This window comes from Convolutriloba macropyga, chromosome 7 (assembly GCF_964194025.1).
Source record: "Convolutriloba macropyga chromosome 7, txConMacr16.3, whole genome shotgun sequence".
Taxonomy (NCBI): Eukaryota; Metazoa; Xenacoelomorpha; order Acoela; family Convolutidae; genus Convolutriloba; species Convolutriloba macropyga.
In genome coordinates, this window is record NC_134474.1 from 9030520 (window position 1) to 9045500 (window position 14981).

Below are 14981 nucleotides of genomic sequence, written 5' to 3' on the forward strand. Positions count from 1 at the left end.
ATGTGTCCTTTTTCCTAAAATGGTTGAAGTATTTTGAAGTATTATCCTTTTTTGTTTTGAAGGCCGTATCTTCTGTCTCCTGTAAGTTTTTATGTCTCCTGCGACCGTGTGATATCAATCAAACTGGAGAAATATATATTGGTAGTGGTAAGGTTGTACTGTTCTTTTTCTTGTACTGTCTCAAGTGAACTCGACTGTGCGGATGTCCCGAAGTTTAAGATGTTCTTTTCCGGTTGCAGCACAGGCACTTTTTTTGACGATATGCAACCATTTATTTCATACATTTTTATCACTTTTGCCTACTTATTCTGTTAACACAAATACTAAAAAACTTATTATTAATAGCCGCCGTCAGCCTCTCAAACTGCTACTATTTAATCGCTCTCCTTTTTTAAAATTAACTTTACCTTTTTGATTACGTTTTTTGTTTTACATAAGTCACGATTTTCACGCTTGACTTCTGACCTACTTGACTCACTGTTTCAACTGAATGGATCTTAACTTTGAATTACGCAATGTAGTGAATGCGTTCAATGTCAAAAGAGCAAAATCAAAACCTGTCATTGAGTCATAGAGCATTAGGTTATCAAAGTTCATAAGAGTGATTGATAGCGGACAGTAGTATTCGGCTGAACAGCTTTCAGTTTAGAAGCTGAATTATGCATAGTTTTAGATTGTAACTGAAACTGCACGCCAAATTAGAACCTTTTTTGATACTGAAAACAAAACGAGAAAAAAATCGGTCAATTTCCATCTCTTTGTTTTTCTGTTTCAATCTCGATGTGTATCAAGGGCGTCAACGGCGGCTATTTTCCGGCAATTTGCCGGCTATGTTTAAATTAAATGAAGCACTTATATTTTGGACATATAATTATAAATAATTCCTGTGCCCTAGGTATTAAAAAGCAAAATTTCTTGCTCTTCGTGATCGGAAATTTAATTCATGGGACCATCAAAAACTTGTACAATTGAAGCAAATCTGTTAAACTAGTAACAATAGCTCTAGGTTTTACCCTTTATGCGCTTCGTTCTATCGAGATTTCGTCTGATGATTTTTTTGACTGACTATTTGACATTTTGTGCTCCAAAATGGGATGAACAGACAATGACCGGAGGAGGGTATTATGCTAAGCTTAATCTAACCTCCCTCTTATTAGTCATTAGCGCGCTATGCACCAAAAGTTTGTCGGTTAAGTTTTCCCTTGTCGAAAAAGCATTGAGAACTTTTCAAGATAGTTCCCTCCGCCTTCATAGCGCTCTATTTACACCTGTTGCTAGAGATAAAAAGCGAAATAAAAAGTGGGAGCATATTTTATACACAAAATTTGCAGTAAAGAAGTAACATTTAATCAATTGATGAGACTAATTTGTTCTGAAAATTTTCATTTCTTGAGAAAAATTTGTGGCTGGACTTTTTTTATTTCTTTTTGCGCTCGCTTCGTGTATTCTTACAATATATAGGAATTACGTCGTTTGGTATTTGACTCGATAATTATGAAAATTATTCTGAAGTTTCTGTTAACAGCTAATCTTAAAAAAATATGTAGTTAGTGGTTCTTGAGTGCCAGGCTAAAATATTTAAAAGCGAAAACTAGATGGAAAATTTTCAGTTTTTTGTTTCAAATTTCGTATATCTTTAAAATGTATCCCTTTAACGAACTCTGGGAATCCATTTCTTTTTATATGTTGCTCAAATTGATGATATTTCCGAAAACTATGACTGATTATCCACAAATGAAAATTTTTCAGCGAATTCCCAAAAACAGCAAAATCTGAGTCCAAATTAGATGGTTGGTGGTATTTCCAACCGTTTTCATGGTCTTTACAATGATCTTTTTCATTAAGTTTTATGGGAAAACTGGATATGGATTAATTTGTTGCCAATATTGCGCTGTAATCATTCAATCGAAACGCGAAGCGCCAAGTTGCTAGTCTGTTTTCTCTACCTCACCGATGTTCTTTTTTCTGTCAATTTTATTTAACAAATTTTTGCTCCCGATAATCAACTTGCCAAGAAGCAATGATGTCAGTAGCAGCTCAGCTGCGACTTGTTTTTTTAATCAGCAATTAGTAGAAGAGAGGGTTTTTTAAATATTAGATTTTCTTTATTTTTTTACTAACTGTCTCGTTGTGAACTTATATCATAGACAAAAGTGTCAAGAGTGAGGATTAATAAACGGTGGGTTATGCAATTTGAGAAGAAATATTTCTGTGGATCTATTTCACCTATCTCAGTGGGCATATAACTTTTACGCCCCTCGGGCGCGCGGAATATTTTCTTCCTTAGTAAAGTGCTATATGGTAACGCATAGTTTCTTTTTGTGGCTCATAAAAACCTTGGGGAGGGAGAAACAAAATAGATGGATAAGCTTTTGTCAAAAAATCTGATCCCCTCGTTCCTATCCTCCCAAAAATTTGACACTCTACATAATGGTTGATTTAAAGTTGTTGATCGGGTGCTTTAAATTGGTTGTTTTTCCCAATTACCGTTTGGGAGCAGTTGAGGGGAGGAGGAAGGCGGGCAACCGAGAGTGGCAAAGGTGCTTTTAATTTCAATCAATTCATTTTAGGAATGCTAAATAAAACCAATTTGAAATTGAGTTCCTAAATTTAGTTGAAAGCTTTTTGGTCATAGTTTTTATTTCAGTTTAAGATTATTTCATTATGAAGTATCAACAATCAAAGTTCATTGCAAAGTCATTGGACAGCAAGCTCCCGTAGCTCAGTTGGGTAGAGCGGCGTACTCTTAGACAGTATGAACTATGCAGATGTGGGAGGTTTGAGCGCTCTCGGGAGCGGGGTTTGATATTGTTCAATTATTTTTAATTTTGATTTTTTTTATTTCTTTTATTTATTATTTTTTTATTTTAAACTTAAATGCACCCTGTGGTACCATTGACCTTTGTTTTCTCCGATTTCTTCTCAATATTTGCTGCTTTGTCCTTGTTCTTGCAAAATTAGTGAAAACAGCAACATCTGAGTCCACAAATTAGATGATTGATGGTATTTGCAGCCGTTTTGCCGGTCTTTAATATGATCTTAATCATTTTTTTGTGTCAAACTGATATACAGGTTTAATAGTTGTCCAAAATGCACTTTAATCAGTCAAGAGGAACGGGAATTTAAGCGCAAATTTGCTAGTGTGTTTACACTACGTCACCGATTTTCCTTTTTGTCAAATTTGAAACCAGTTTTTGACACCATTTTCCACAAAGGGAGAGCTGAAATTTTTATTCTACGATTTTTTTTTCATTTTCTTTTTCCTGATAGCCAAATTGCTTTGGAGAAATAATATCCGTAGCTGCTAAGCTGCAAGTTGCTTTTTTATCAGCAATGAGTAACTGGTACACTTTTGTATGTAATTAGAGTTTTTACATATTAGGTCTTCTTTGATTTATTTCTGACCGCATCGTTGTGAGCTTGTATCGTAGACAAGAATGACGAGAGTGAGGATCAATATATGGTGAATTATGTAATTTGAGAAGAAATATTTCTTTGGATCTATACTTTTCCCTGATCCCATTGCGCATATAGATGTTACGCCCCTCAGACGCCCGTAATACTTTCTCATCTAGTGAAGTGCTATGAAATTTTTTTTGTGAGTCGTAAAAACACTGGGGAGGTTGATTCCATCCGTAAGTTTTTGCCAAAAAATCTCTTTTTTGTTCCTTTTCTCCAAAAAAATTTTGCACTCTGTATAAGGGTGTGTTTGAAGTTGTTGGTTGGGTGTTTTAATTGGTTTGTTGCCCCAATTACCGTCTGAGAGGTGGTGAGAGGAGCCTACAACAAGCGCAAAAGGAATTTTTAATTTCACTCAATTCTTTTTAGCAATACCTGATAAAACCACTTTAAAATTCAGTGCTCAAATTTAGTTGAAAGCTTTTCGGTCCTAGTTTTTCCCTCGGCTGAACATTTTTTAATGAAGTATCAAAAATCAATTGCACAACTTCAGGTAGTTGACTAAGACAGCAAGCTCCCGTAGCTCAGTTGGTTAGAGCGCTGTACTTGTAGACAGAATGAGCTATGCGGATGTCGGCGGTTCGAACCCTCCCGGGAACAGTTTGATTTTTTCAAAAACTTATTTTAAACTTGAGTGCACCCTGGGGTACATTTGACCTTTGTTTTCTCCTATTTCTTCACAATATTTGCTACTTTTTCTCCTGTTCTTGCAAAAATGAGTGAAAACAGCAACATCTGAGTCCTCAAATTAGATGATTTGTGTGTTTGCAGCCGTTTTGGCGGTCATTAATATGATCTTTATCACGTTTTTGTGTCAAACTGATATGTAGGTTTAATAGTTGTCCAAAATGCACTTTAATCAGTCAAGAGGAACGGGAATTTAAGCGCAAATTTGCTAGTGTGTTTACACTACGTCACCGATTTTCCTTTTTGTCAAATTTGAAACCAGTTTTTGACACCATTTTCCACAAAGGGAGAGCTGAAATTTTTATTCTACGATTTTTTTTTCATTTTCTTTTTCCTGATAGCCAAACTGCTTGGGAGAAATAATATCCGTAGCTGCTAAGCTGCAAGTTGCTTTTTAATCAGCAATGAGTAACTGGTACATTTTTATATGTAAGTAGAATTTTTACATATTAGGTTTTCTTTGATTTATTTCTGACTGCCTCGTTGTGAGCATGTATGATAGACAAAAATGACCAAGAGTGAGAGAAGAAATATTTCGCTGGATCTATTCATTTCCCCGATCTCATTGCAAATATAGCTTTTACGCCCCTCAGGCGCTCGTAATACTTTCTGACCTAGTAAAGTGCTGTAAATTTTATATTTTTGAGTCATGGAAACACTGGGGAGGTTGAAACAGAACAGATCTATAAATTTTTGTCAATAAATCTGGTCTGTTTGTTCCTGTTGCTATCCAGAAATTTGGCACTCTATATAAAAGTGTGTTTAAAGTCGTTGGCTGGGTGTTTTACTTGATTTGGTGCCCCAATTACCGTTTGAGAGGTGGCGAGGGGAGCCTACAAAAAGCGCAAAAGGAATGTTTAATTTCACTCACTTTTTTTTATCAATACCTGATAAAAACCACTTCAAAATTGAGTAACCAAATTTAGTTGAAAGCTTTTTGGTCTTAGTTTTTCTTTCAGCTGAAGATTTTCTATGAAATATCAACAATCAGTTGCACAACTTCAAGTAGTTGATTATGACAGCCAGCTCTCTTAGCTCAGTCGGTTAGAGCGCAGAACTTATAGACATCATGAGCTATTCGGATGTGGGCGGTTCGAGCCCTCCCGGGAGTAGTTTGATTTTTTTTTCAATTTTTTTTTAAACTTAATTGCATCCTTGGGTACCTTTGACATTTGTTTTCTCCTAATTCTGCACATTATTTGCTCCTTTTTCCCCCTGTTCTTGCAAAATTGGTGCCGTGATTTTCCACAAATGAAAAAAAAATAGTGAACTACTAAAAACAGCAACATCTTTGTCCTCAAATTTGACGGTTGATGGTGTTTGCAACCGTTTTAACGGTCTTTAAATTGATCTTACTCTTGTGTTTCTACGTCAATTTGATATATCGGTTAAGTAGTTGCCAAAAATGCGCTATAATCAGTCATGTGAAACGGGATCTTAAGCGTCAAGCTGCTAGAGTGTTTCCTTTACGTCACCGATGCACTTATTTTTTCCAAATATAAAATCTTTTTTTAAACCATTTTCCACAAAAGCGCACCACTTAGCTGAGAACTTGATACTACGATCTTGTTTTCATTTTTTCGCGATAACCAAACTGGTTAGGAGCAATGATATTAGTAGCTGCTAAGCTGCAAGTTGCTTTCCTAATCCGGAATGAGGAGTCGGATGCGCTTTTTATGTAAATATTTTTACATATTAGGTATTCTTTGATTTATTTCGAACTGCATCGCTGTGAACTTGTATCGTAGACAAAAATGACCAGAGTGAGGACTAATATATGGCGAGTTATGCTATTTGAGAACAAATATTTCTTTGAATCTATTCTCATCCCCGATCTCAGTGCGCATATAGCTTTTACGCCCCTCAGGCGCTCGTAATACTTTCTCACCTAGTAAAGTGCTGTAAATTTTATATTTTTGAGTCATGGAAACACTGGGGAGGTTGAAACAGAACAGATCTAAAAGTTTTTGTCAATAAATCTGGTCTGTTTGTTCCTGTTGCTATCCAGAAATTTGGCACTCTATATAAAGGTGTGTTTAAAGTCGTTGGCTGGGTGTTTTACTTGATTTGGTGCCCCAATTACCGTTTGAGAGGTGGCGAGGGGAGCCTACAAAAAGCGCAAAAGGAATGTTTAATTTCACTCACTTCTTTTTATCAATACCTGATAAAAACCACTTCAAAATTGAGTAACCAAATTTAGTTGAAAGCTTTTTGGTCTTAGTTTTTCTTTCAGCTGAAGATTTTCTCTGAAATATCAACAATCAGTTGCACAACTTCAAGCAGTTGATTATGACAGCCAGCTCTCTTAGCTCAGTCGGTTAGAGCGCAGATCTTATAGACATCATGAGCTATTCGGATGTCGGCGGTTCGAGCCCTCCCGGGAGTAGTTTGATTTTTTTTCAATTTTTTTTTAAACTTAAGTGCATCCTTGGGTACCTTTGACATTTATTTTCTCCTAATTCTGCACATTATTTGCTCCTTTTTCCCCTGTTCTTGCAAAATTGGTGCTGTGATTTTCCACAAATGAAAAAAAAATTAGTGAACTACTAAAAACAGCAACATCTTTGTCCTCAAATTTGACGGTTGATGGTGTTTGCAACCGTTTTAACGGTCTTTAAATTGATCTTACTCTTGTGTTTCTACGTCAATTTGATATATCGGTTAAGTAGTTGCCAAAAATGCGCTATAATCAGTCATGTGAAACGGGATCTTAAGCGTCAAGCTGCTAGAGTGTTTCCTTTACGTCACCGATGCACTTATTTTTTCCAAATATAAAATCTTTTTTTAAACCATTTTCCACAAAAGCGCACCACTTAGCTGAGAACTTGATACTACGATCTTGTTTTCATTTTTTCGCGATAACCAAACTGGTTAGGAGCAATGATATTAGTAGCTGCTAAGCTGCAAGTTGCTTTCCTAATCCGGAATGAGGAGTAGAATGCGCTTTTTATGTAAATATTTTTACATATTAGGTATTCTTTTATTTATTTCGAACTGCATCGCTGTGAACTTGTATCGTAGACAAAAATGACCAGAGTGAGGACTAATATATGGCGAGTTATGCTATTTGAGAACAAATATTTCTTTGAATCTATTCTCATCCCCGATCTCAGTGCGCATATAGCTTTTACGCCCCTCAGGCGCTCGTAATACTTTCTCACCTAGTAAAGTGCTGTACATTTTATATTTTTGAGTAACAAAAACACTGGGGATGTTGAAACAGAACAGATCCATACGTTTTTGTCAAAATATCTGATCTGTTTGTTCCTATCCCTCCAAACAATTTGGCACTCTATATAAGGGTGTGTTTAAAGTCGTTGGCTGGGTGTTTTACGTGGGTTGTTGCCCCAATTGCCGTTTGAGAGGCGGTGAGAGGAGCCTACAACAAGCGCAAAAGGAATTTTTAATTGCACTCAATTCTTTCTAGCAATACCTGATAAAACCACTCTAAAATTCAGTGCCCAAATTTAGTTGAAAGCTTTTCGGTCCTAGTTTTTCCCTCAGCTGAAGATTTTTTAATGAAGTATCGAAAATCAATTTCACAACTTCAGGTATTTCACTAAGACAGCAAGCTCCCGTAGCTCAGTCGGTTAGAGCGCCGTACTTATAGACAGTTTGAGCTATGCGGATGTCGGCGGTTCGAGCCCGCACGGGAGCAGTTTGATTTTTTCAAAAATTTATTTTAAACTTGAGTGCACCCTGGGGTACCTTTGACATTTATTTTCTCCTATTTCTTCACAATATCTGCTACTCTTTCCCCTGTTTATGCAAATTTAGTGCCGTGATTTTCCACGAACAACAAAAAGTATAGCGAACTCCTGAAAACAGCAACATCTGAGTCTCAAGTTAGATGGTTGATGGTGTTTGCAATTGTTTTGGTGGTCTTTTAAATGGTCTTATTCATGTGTTTCTACGTCAAACTGATGTACCGGTTAATTAGTTGACCAAATTGCGCCCTAATCAGTCATGCGAAACGGGAATTTAAGCGTCAAGTTGCTTGTGTGTTTTCGTTACGTCACGGTGTACTTTTTTGTCAAATTTGAAAACATTTTTGAAACCATTTTCCATAAAAGCGCAGCACTTAACTGAGAACTTGATGCTACTATCTTAGTTTTATTTTTTCGCGATAATCAAATTGCTTAGGAGCAATTATATCAGTAGCTGCTAAGCTGCAAGTTGTTTTCTAATCCGCATTGAGTAGTAGGGATGGCTTTTTATGTAAATATTTTTACATATTAGGTATTCTTTGATTTATTTCTAACTGCATCGTTGTGAACTTGTATCGTAGACAAAAGTGACAAGAGTGAGGATTAATAAACGGTGAATTATGCCACTATTTGTTTGGATCTATTCTGTTCCCCAATGGGCATGTAATTTTTATACCCCTCTGGCGCAATTATTGTTTTTTTCTTGCCTCGTAACGTGCTATATAACAACACATCATTTCTAATCGCAGGGCAGTTTTTTAAAAAAAATTCGGACTCTTTGTTCCCATCCCCGCAAAAATATGACACTCTACATAAATGCATGTTTAAGGTCGTTGTTGAGGGTGTTTAATGTGGGTTGTTACCCCTAATTACCATCTAGGAGGTGGTGAGGGGAGGAGGAGTGGGGGGGGGGGGCACAGAGAATGGCAAAATGATTTTCGATTTCAATCAATTCATTTAACGGTGAATTTTACCATTTGAGACGAAATATTTGTTTGGATCTAACAATACTTGATGCAACCGCTTAAAATTGAGTTCCCAAAGTTAGCTGAAAGCTTTTCGGTCATACAGTTTTTGTTTCAGCTTAAGATTATTTCATTATGAAGTACCAACCATCAAAGGTCATTGCAAAGTCATTGCACAAGTTCTTGTATGTGAAATTAACAGCAAGCTCCCGTAGCTCAGTCGGTTAGAGCGCCGTACTTATAGACAGTATGAGCAATGCGGATGTCGGCGGTTCGAGCCCGCCCGGGAGCAAAGTTTTGTTTTTTTTTCAAAATATTTTAAACTTAAATGAACCCCTGCGGTTCCTTCGACCTTTGTTTCCCCTATTTCTTCACAATATTTGCTACCTTTTTGCCCTGTCCACGCAGAAGTTATTTAGTTCATGTTCCACAGTCGCGTGTGTTGAGACAGACTAAGTCTAGCCTGCAATTGACAGCTTTTGACCACAAATAGTGATTACAGAATTCCTATATCGCGCAATGAAATCCACTCAATTCTACTCACTGATTATTCCATTGTTTTCAATTCTTCCTCTCGTGTGTGGACAAATTATAGTGACTGTGACCTAAAAGTTATTCAATTGAATTTGAGTTGTTTCATGAAGAAATAAGCATGCGCAGTATGAAAACGAAGAAGCAAAAAAGTGACAATAGTCTCCAAAAAAGAGCAACGCTGCTTGCTAAAAGAACACTCTAAATTTTGTGGAATAATAAGAAAAAGGGCTGCGGAAAAAATGCCGCGGTGGCCTAATACTGTTTCGCTGGCTCTAGGAGCAAAATTATTGTTTAAAGCAGGTGCTTGTCTGAGAATGTTGAATGTGAAGAGTATTTTCTGTCCAGGTTTTAAAAATGGTATGGTGGCGTCTGTTTGCAAAAAAATGAGGATAAAAACTCTGTTAGCTTGGGCCATCTTGATTGTTTTTCGAACACATATTTTCTGCCAAAAAGCAAGTTCACATTTTCTGGTTGAGATTAATAGTTTTTTTTCAATGAAGCACTAAATTTTTGGGCATATAATGAAAAGTAAATGCCGTGCCCTGTGTTTTATTTTAAACCCTTGAAAATAATATACAACGTACGTGCTGTAGCCCAGTTTTGATCCGCGTTTCTTATGTGGTCGATTGACGACAGAAATTGACAAAATTTGTAAGAACTGCCTCCTCCCCAAGCAAAAGTTTGCTGTCTACTAATGCTGCTTTTGTTCCAATCTTTCAAATTTGTTTGGGGATGGGATTTAAAATTGGGATAGCAACCCAATTTTTTGTTAAGCCAGTTACGGTCGACTGCTATCTTGCAAGAAGAAATCCAAAAATGCTATTATTGAATATCTCGAAAAATTGACTCTTGACTCGATTCCCAAAAACTTTTTTATAATTTTTATTTGCAATCAAATGAGGTTTATGTCCAGTATATCAGTCGTGTCGGCATTTTTATGAGAGTCTTCGTGCTACTAACTGCTCGTCTGGTAGTTTTTTTACCTCAAATTTGAATATTTACCTCAAAACGGGATAAGCAGGTAAAGCCCGGAGAGCATTCAGTAGTCGATCAGTTCTCTTAGAGCGTTACTAGTCTTTAAAAGTTACCGCACACTGGAAGCCCTAGAGATCCCCCAATTAGTATCGACCTCAACTCCGCTCAGTCCCCTTCCCTCTCCGCTCACCCCCCCCCCCCCCAACCCGCCACAATAATGCACCCCCATCTTCTACTTCTTTTTCTTCTCTCTCAGTTAAACTTACGCTCACATCCCTAAGCTTCTGCTAGCTGCTGGCGAAGCCAACCGCTCGACAGCCGTTGGAGAGCTAATGGTCCGACGATAGCCGGTTTTGTTTTCCTTTCTCGAACAAAAATTGAGCACTTAACTTTTCAAGAACTTTGCTGCCGCCTTTTTGGATCTCTATCTACACTTAATGCTAGAGATATAAAGCAAAATATTGTGAAAAAATATATTTTTCACACAAAACTTCTGAAAATAAGTGATCAAACTAACCTTAAATGTTATGAAACTGCTTTCTTACGTGCTTTTTTTTCAAATAGATTTTGTTCTCAATTTAAATTTACATATTAAAATCAGTGTTCGAATTTGACACGAATTTTATTATGAGTTTGAAAAATATTGACACTATCTCAAATTTCTGTGTTCAAATTGTAGCTTCTTTTGCCAAAAAGAGAGTTATCGGACTTTTTGTTTAGGAAACTTGAACGAGCTTCTCCTAAATCCATGGCCAGATTGTTTCCTTGTTTATAAAAGCACAATACTATTTTTGAGAAAACGATGCCGAAAGAGCTTCTGCTCTAGCAATTTGAACTTTCACCATTCGAAAAAACATTAGCTATTTCAGAAAATGTTTTTAATGTTTAGCAGAATACGGAAACCTTAATTTTGATTTGAAATATTGTACTGGAGAAATGGAATGTATATATTATATCTAACTGATAAACTTTAACCGTTTGGTCGTGAAAGTTATCTGCTTGTCAATTCGAAAAAATAAAAGGACTGTCGTTTATTTCTCAACTCTTGTCTTTTGCTCGCAAGCAGGTTAATATAGTCAATATGGAACGAGGCATACTCTCTCTGGTCAATTTACTCATGTATTAAGTAAGGGTTTAATTATTTTCCGATATCTAAATGAAGACAACGTCAAAGGTCAATCAAGTTCTATACATTGTATTTTTTGATGAGGTTGGAACATAATGCAGACACATATTCCCTTTTTCTTGTTTCATCTGTAGAATGGTATATGTAAATGGGTTTTCCCTATTGTTAGGATATTAACCAGTTTTATATGATTGCAAAAACGCGGATTATAACGTCCACACAGGCTTATGAAAACAAAAATTATGTTCATATTGGAAATGAAACAGATCCACGTGGCTAGCTAGTGAATGAAATTGATGAGTTGAACTGTTTCAGATCTGAACGACAATCCGCCTCAGTTTGAACAGAAAGAGACTAAACTGGAAGTGAACGAGAGTGTGCCAGTTGGAACAACTGTTATGACACTTCAAGCACATGACAATGACCTGCCTCCTAATAATCATATTTTTTACTACATCCAAAGTAAGATATTTTCTCTTGTCTGATCATTGTCTGAAATTGTGAGAAAATTTTATGGAATTTTAAAGAAATAAAAATATTAAAAAATTTTCATAAGGTAGATCCTTGGGAAAAATGGAATTGGTATTTTAAAAAAGAAAATTGACTGCTCTTCACGTAAAAAATGAGTGTCAGGGTTTTGGGCTTTTTTATTGTATCCCTTGATAATGAAAGGGTTACCAGAAAGGGATGAGAGTTATACAGTTGGGTGGGATCAAAGTCTTAAAATATGATCATGAACGGTTTTAAAATTTGATCATAAAGTAACAATTTTTATGGAAAGAATTCTCAGCTTAAAATGTAGTGAGCTGTTTTGCATCATTGAAAATATACTTTTAGACTTATTGCTCATTAAAAACTTACTTGTCTAAATATCGAAAGATCCCCCGCAATTTATTTGGGAATGTGTGGGAATGTTATAGGAATGTGTTTTATTCAGCGACACTTCAAAGGAAAAAGCCATGGATCGTTGAAAGTATTTTTTTAGAATTGACGATGGAAAAACTGATTGATTAAACGGCTGCATTAGTTGTTGTGTTGCTTATTTAGATAGTACAGCATTTCAAAATGATTCCTCAAAAGGTAATCAACAAATCAGTCAATTCTGTTCATCAACTTCAGTTGTGTCACTTCACAATTCATTCACGTTTTCATTTCTACGTGAACTGAAACTATGAAGTGCCCACGTGAACACAAAGCTGTTCACAGAGCCGAGAATGTCACAAAGCAGATTTTCTGGTCGAAAAATGAGTTCGATTAAAAAAAACTATCTGACATTGTATGGCAACTTTACGCAAAAATTAAGATAGCATCGGTTGAAATTTCAGAAAAATATTTGGTTTTTTCAAAATTTACGAAAATTTAATTTTCTGGAAAAATTAGCCTTTCTGACATTCTGCTAATTGCGCTTTCGTTGGAACAATCTTGCGTTTTTCAACCCCAGAAGTGTGGATAATTAGTTAATTTTAGTATATTAGTCACTATATTTGTTAACGAGTGTTTTCATACCTTGGCTTAACTGTATTATTCACTCATTACCTCTGATTCTATTAGAATTGTGCCCCGCATATTTACAGTATGGGTTTGGCATGTTTTATTTCAGCTTTTTAAATATCAATTTTTGTAAAATTTACTAATGTGGCTAAAGGGTGTCGTAACGTCTTAATTATACCTCGAAATCTACTTTAGTTTTATCACTTACCATAATATCTTAACATATTATGTCATCGTCATATGTTTTTATCACCCCACCTCATGCTCTGATTTTTAATTGCTTATTTTACTTAACTGACCAGTTATCGATAAAAAAAGTGAACCAGTTGTTTTTTGGAAAGTTTTGGTTTTTAGGATCTTTTTAGCCAACAGGTACTCATTAAGTGAGCATAAACGCTATTTTAGCATTAGGAGAATAGGCGCGTTGGTCAACTGTGTTCATTATCAACTGCTTTTCTGTAACATTTTTTCTCTCTGAGTTGGTTTTATAGTTTGAGAATCATAGGCAAGTTTGCTTGCTTCCTAATTCTGTTTTTTACAAAGATAAGAAAACACTGACAATTGTGCTGAGATTGTATGGTTCTATCTTGAAACCAACCGAAACCTGATACATACCACAGAGCTGTGTCCGCTTTTTGATTATTTTGATAAAAAGAACTAAGTTGGCTTCCGGCAATTTGACTAACATTAACTCGAAGATTTTCAGAATTTTTTCTAAATAGTTTTTTCAATTTTGATAGATTGCTCTCAAACAAATTTTGTAGCAATTAAAATAGTCCTGTAGCTTTTTTGCCACTTTTCGACTGGCCAATTTTTCGTCTGATTGTTAGTCTCCATGTATGCAAGTCACTAAAACTGTTATGGGGAGACAATTTCATGGCGTGAGGGGGCAGTTCTGAATCTTAAAGGTTTGAACCCTTAAACACACCCTTCCCCTCTCGGCACACCCACTTCCACCCACCACCAACCCCAGGACTCCCCACGTCCTCCCTCCTGGCGATTCTAACCCCCCTCTCTTTCATCTCGCCTAACTCCCTTTGCTTGACCCCCCCCCCCCCCCCCACACACACACACACTTGAACCCCATCTGTTCACCCCTATTGCTAGCATCCCTAGGCCCCGGCTGGCTACTACCGAAGCCAACTATTCGCCGTTGTTTGAGAGCGCAAATAGCTATTATTCAGGTCTTGTCTTTATTTATGATTTTTTTGGATCTTTTCGTGTTCTTTTGTCATTCACTGGATTTTTATGCTTGACATTTGACTTAACTCATTCAATGTTTCTTTGGAATGCTTCTGAGCATAGAACTTTTTCAATAAAAGTTCCCAAGTTAGTGAACGAGGTCCAGTTCAAAAAATACAAACTAGATGAGTTGCAATAGTCAGATAAAATCTGGTGAGAAAATCATAGTTCATTAGGTTATCTGACTTCATTGCAGTGATTGCGAACTAATTGCTCTCAAACTATTTTTTTTATCAAATATATTATTCCTGTGGTCTTTTTTGTACGTTTTTTCGTTTGACCAATTTGTTTGTTTGACCCATTTGACTTTTTGTCTTCAACAACGGGATAAACAGATAGCGCACTGAGATCAATAAAGTGCCGAGCAGCTTTTTTAGAGCCTTACGCCTTAGTAGCCCCTAATTATGCGATTAATCGAAACTGTTTTTAAATAAATTATCATGGTGTGGAGGGTGGTTCTTAATGTTATTATTTTCACCCCCTCAGTCACCCCCTCTCACTAACGCCCCTCCCCCAGTTCCAACACTAATCGCGTCCGTCCTCTTTCAGCTGGCGATTTCAACTTCCCTCCCAAACCTACCCCCACTCCATTGCTTGACCCCCTCAACGCTTGACCCCCCGCCACACTCCACCCACTCACCCCCTTAATGATAGTGCCCTGAGCCCCACAACTGGCTACTGCCAAAGCGAATTGCTCGCAGATCGGTTTGAGAGTACTTGACCCGACGTTAGTTCGGTTATGTCTGATAATTTTGTCAGGTGATATGCCTTGCAGATTGAAAGTTCTCAATTTGT

General features: G+C 36.6%; 1 protein-coding gene and 3 non-coding genes across 4 annotated transcripts in view; all 4 read left to right on the forward strand.

Annotated features, from left to right (window-relative positions):
- Positions 1–14981, forward strand: part of LOC142342933 (protocadherin Fat 1-like) — a 191100-nt gene that overhangs the window by 74954 nt on the left and 101165 nt on the right. The window contains exons 28-29 of the mRNA XM_075394612.1: positions 11769–11915; positions 12501–12533. Coding sequence (XP_075250727.1) covers positions 11769–11915; positions 12501–12533 — 180 coding nt within the window. The remainder of the gene's footprint in view (positions 1–11768; positions 11916–12500; positions 12534–14981) is intronic.
- On the forward strand, positions 3973–4059 carry Trnat-ugu (transfer RNA threonine (anticodon UGU)). The gene is given in 2 exon segments: positions 3973–4010; positions 4024–4059. It is a non-coding gene; the product is annotated as a tRNA-Thr (tRNA).
- Trnai-uau (transfer RNA isoleucine (anticodon UAU)) lies at positions 7718–7804 on the forward strand. The gene is given in 2 exon segments: positions 7718–7755; positions 7769–7804. It is a non-coding gene; the product is annotated as a tRNA-Ile (tRNA).
- Trnai-uau (transfer RNA isoleucine (anticodon UAU)) lies at positions 9024–9110 on the forward strand. Its single transcript is given in 2 exon segments — positions 9024–9061; positions 9075–9110. It is a non-coding gene; the product is annotated as a tRNA-Ile (tRNA).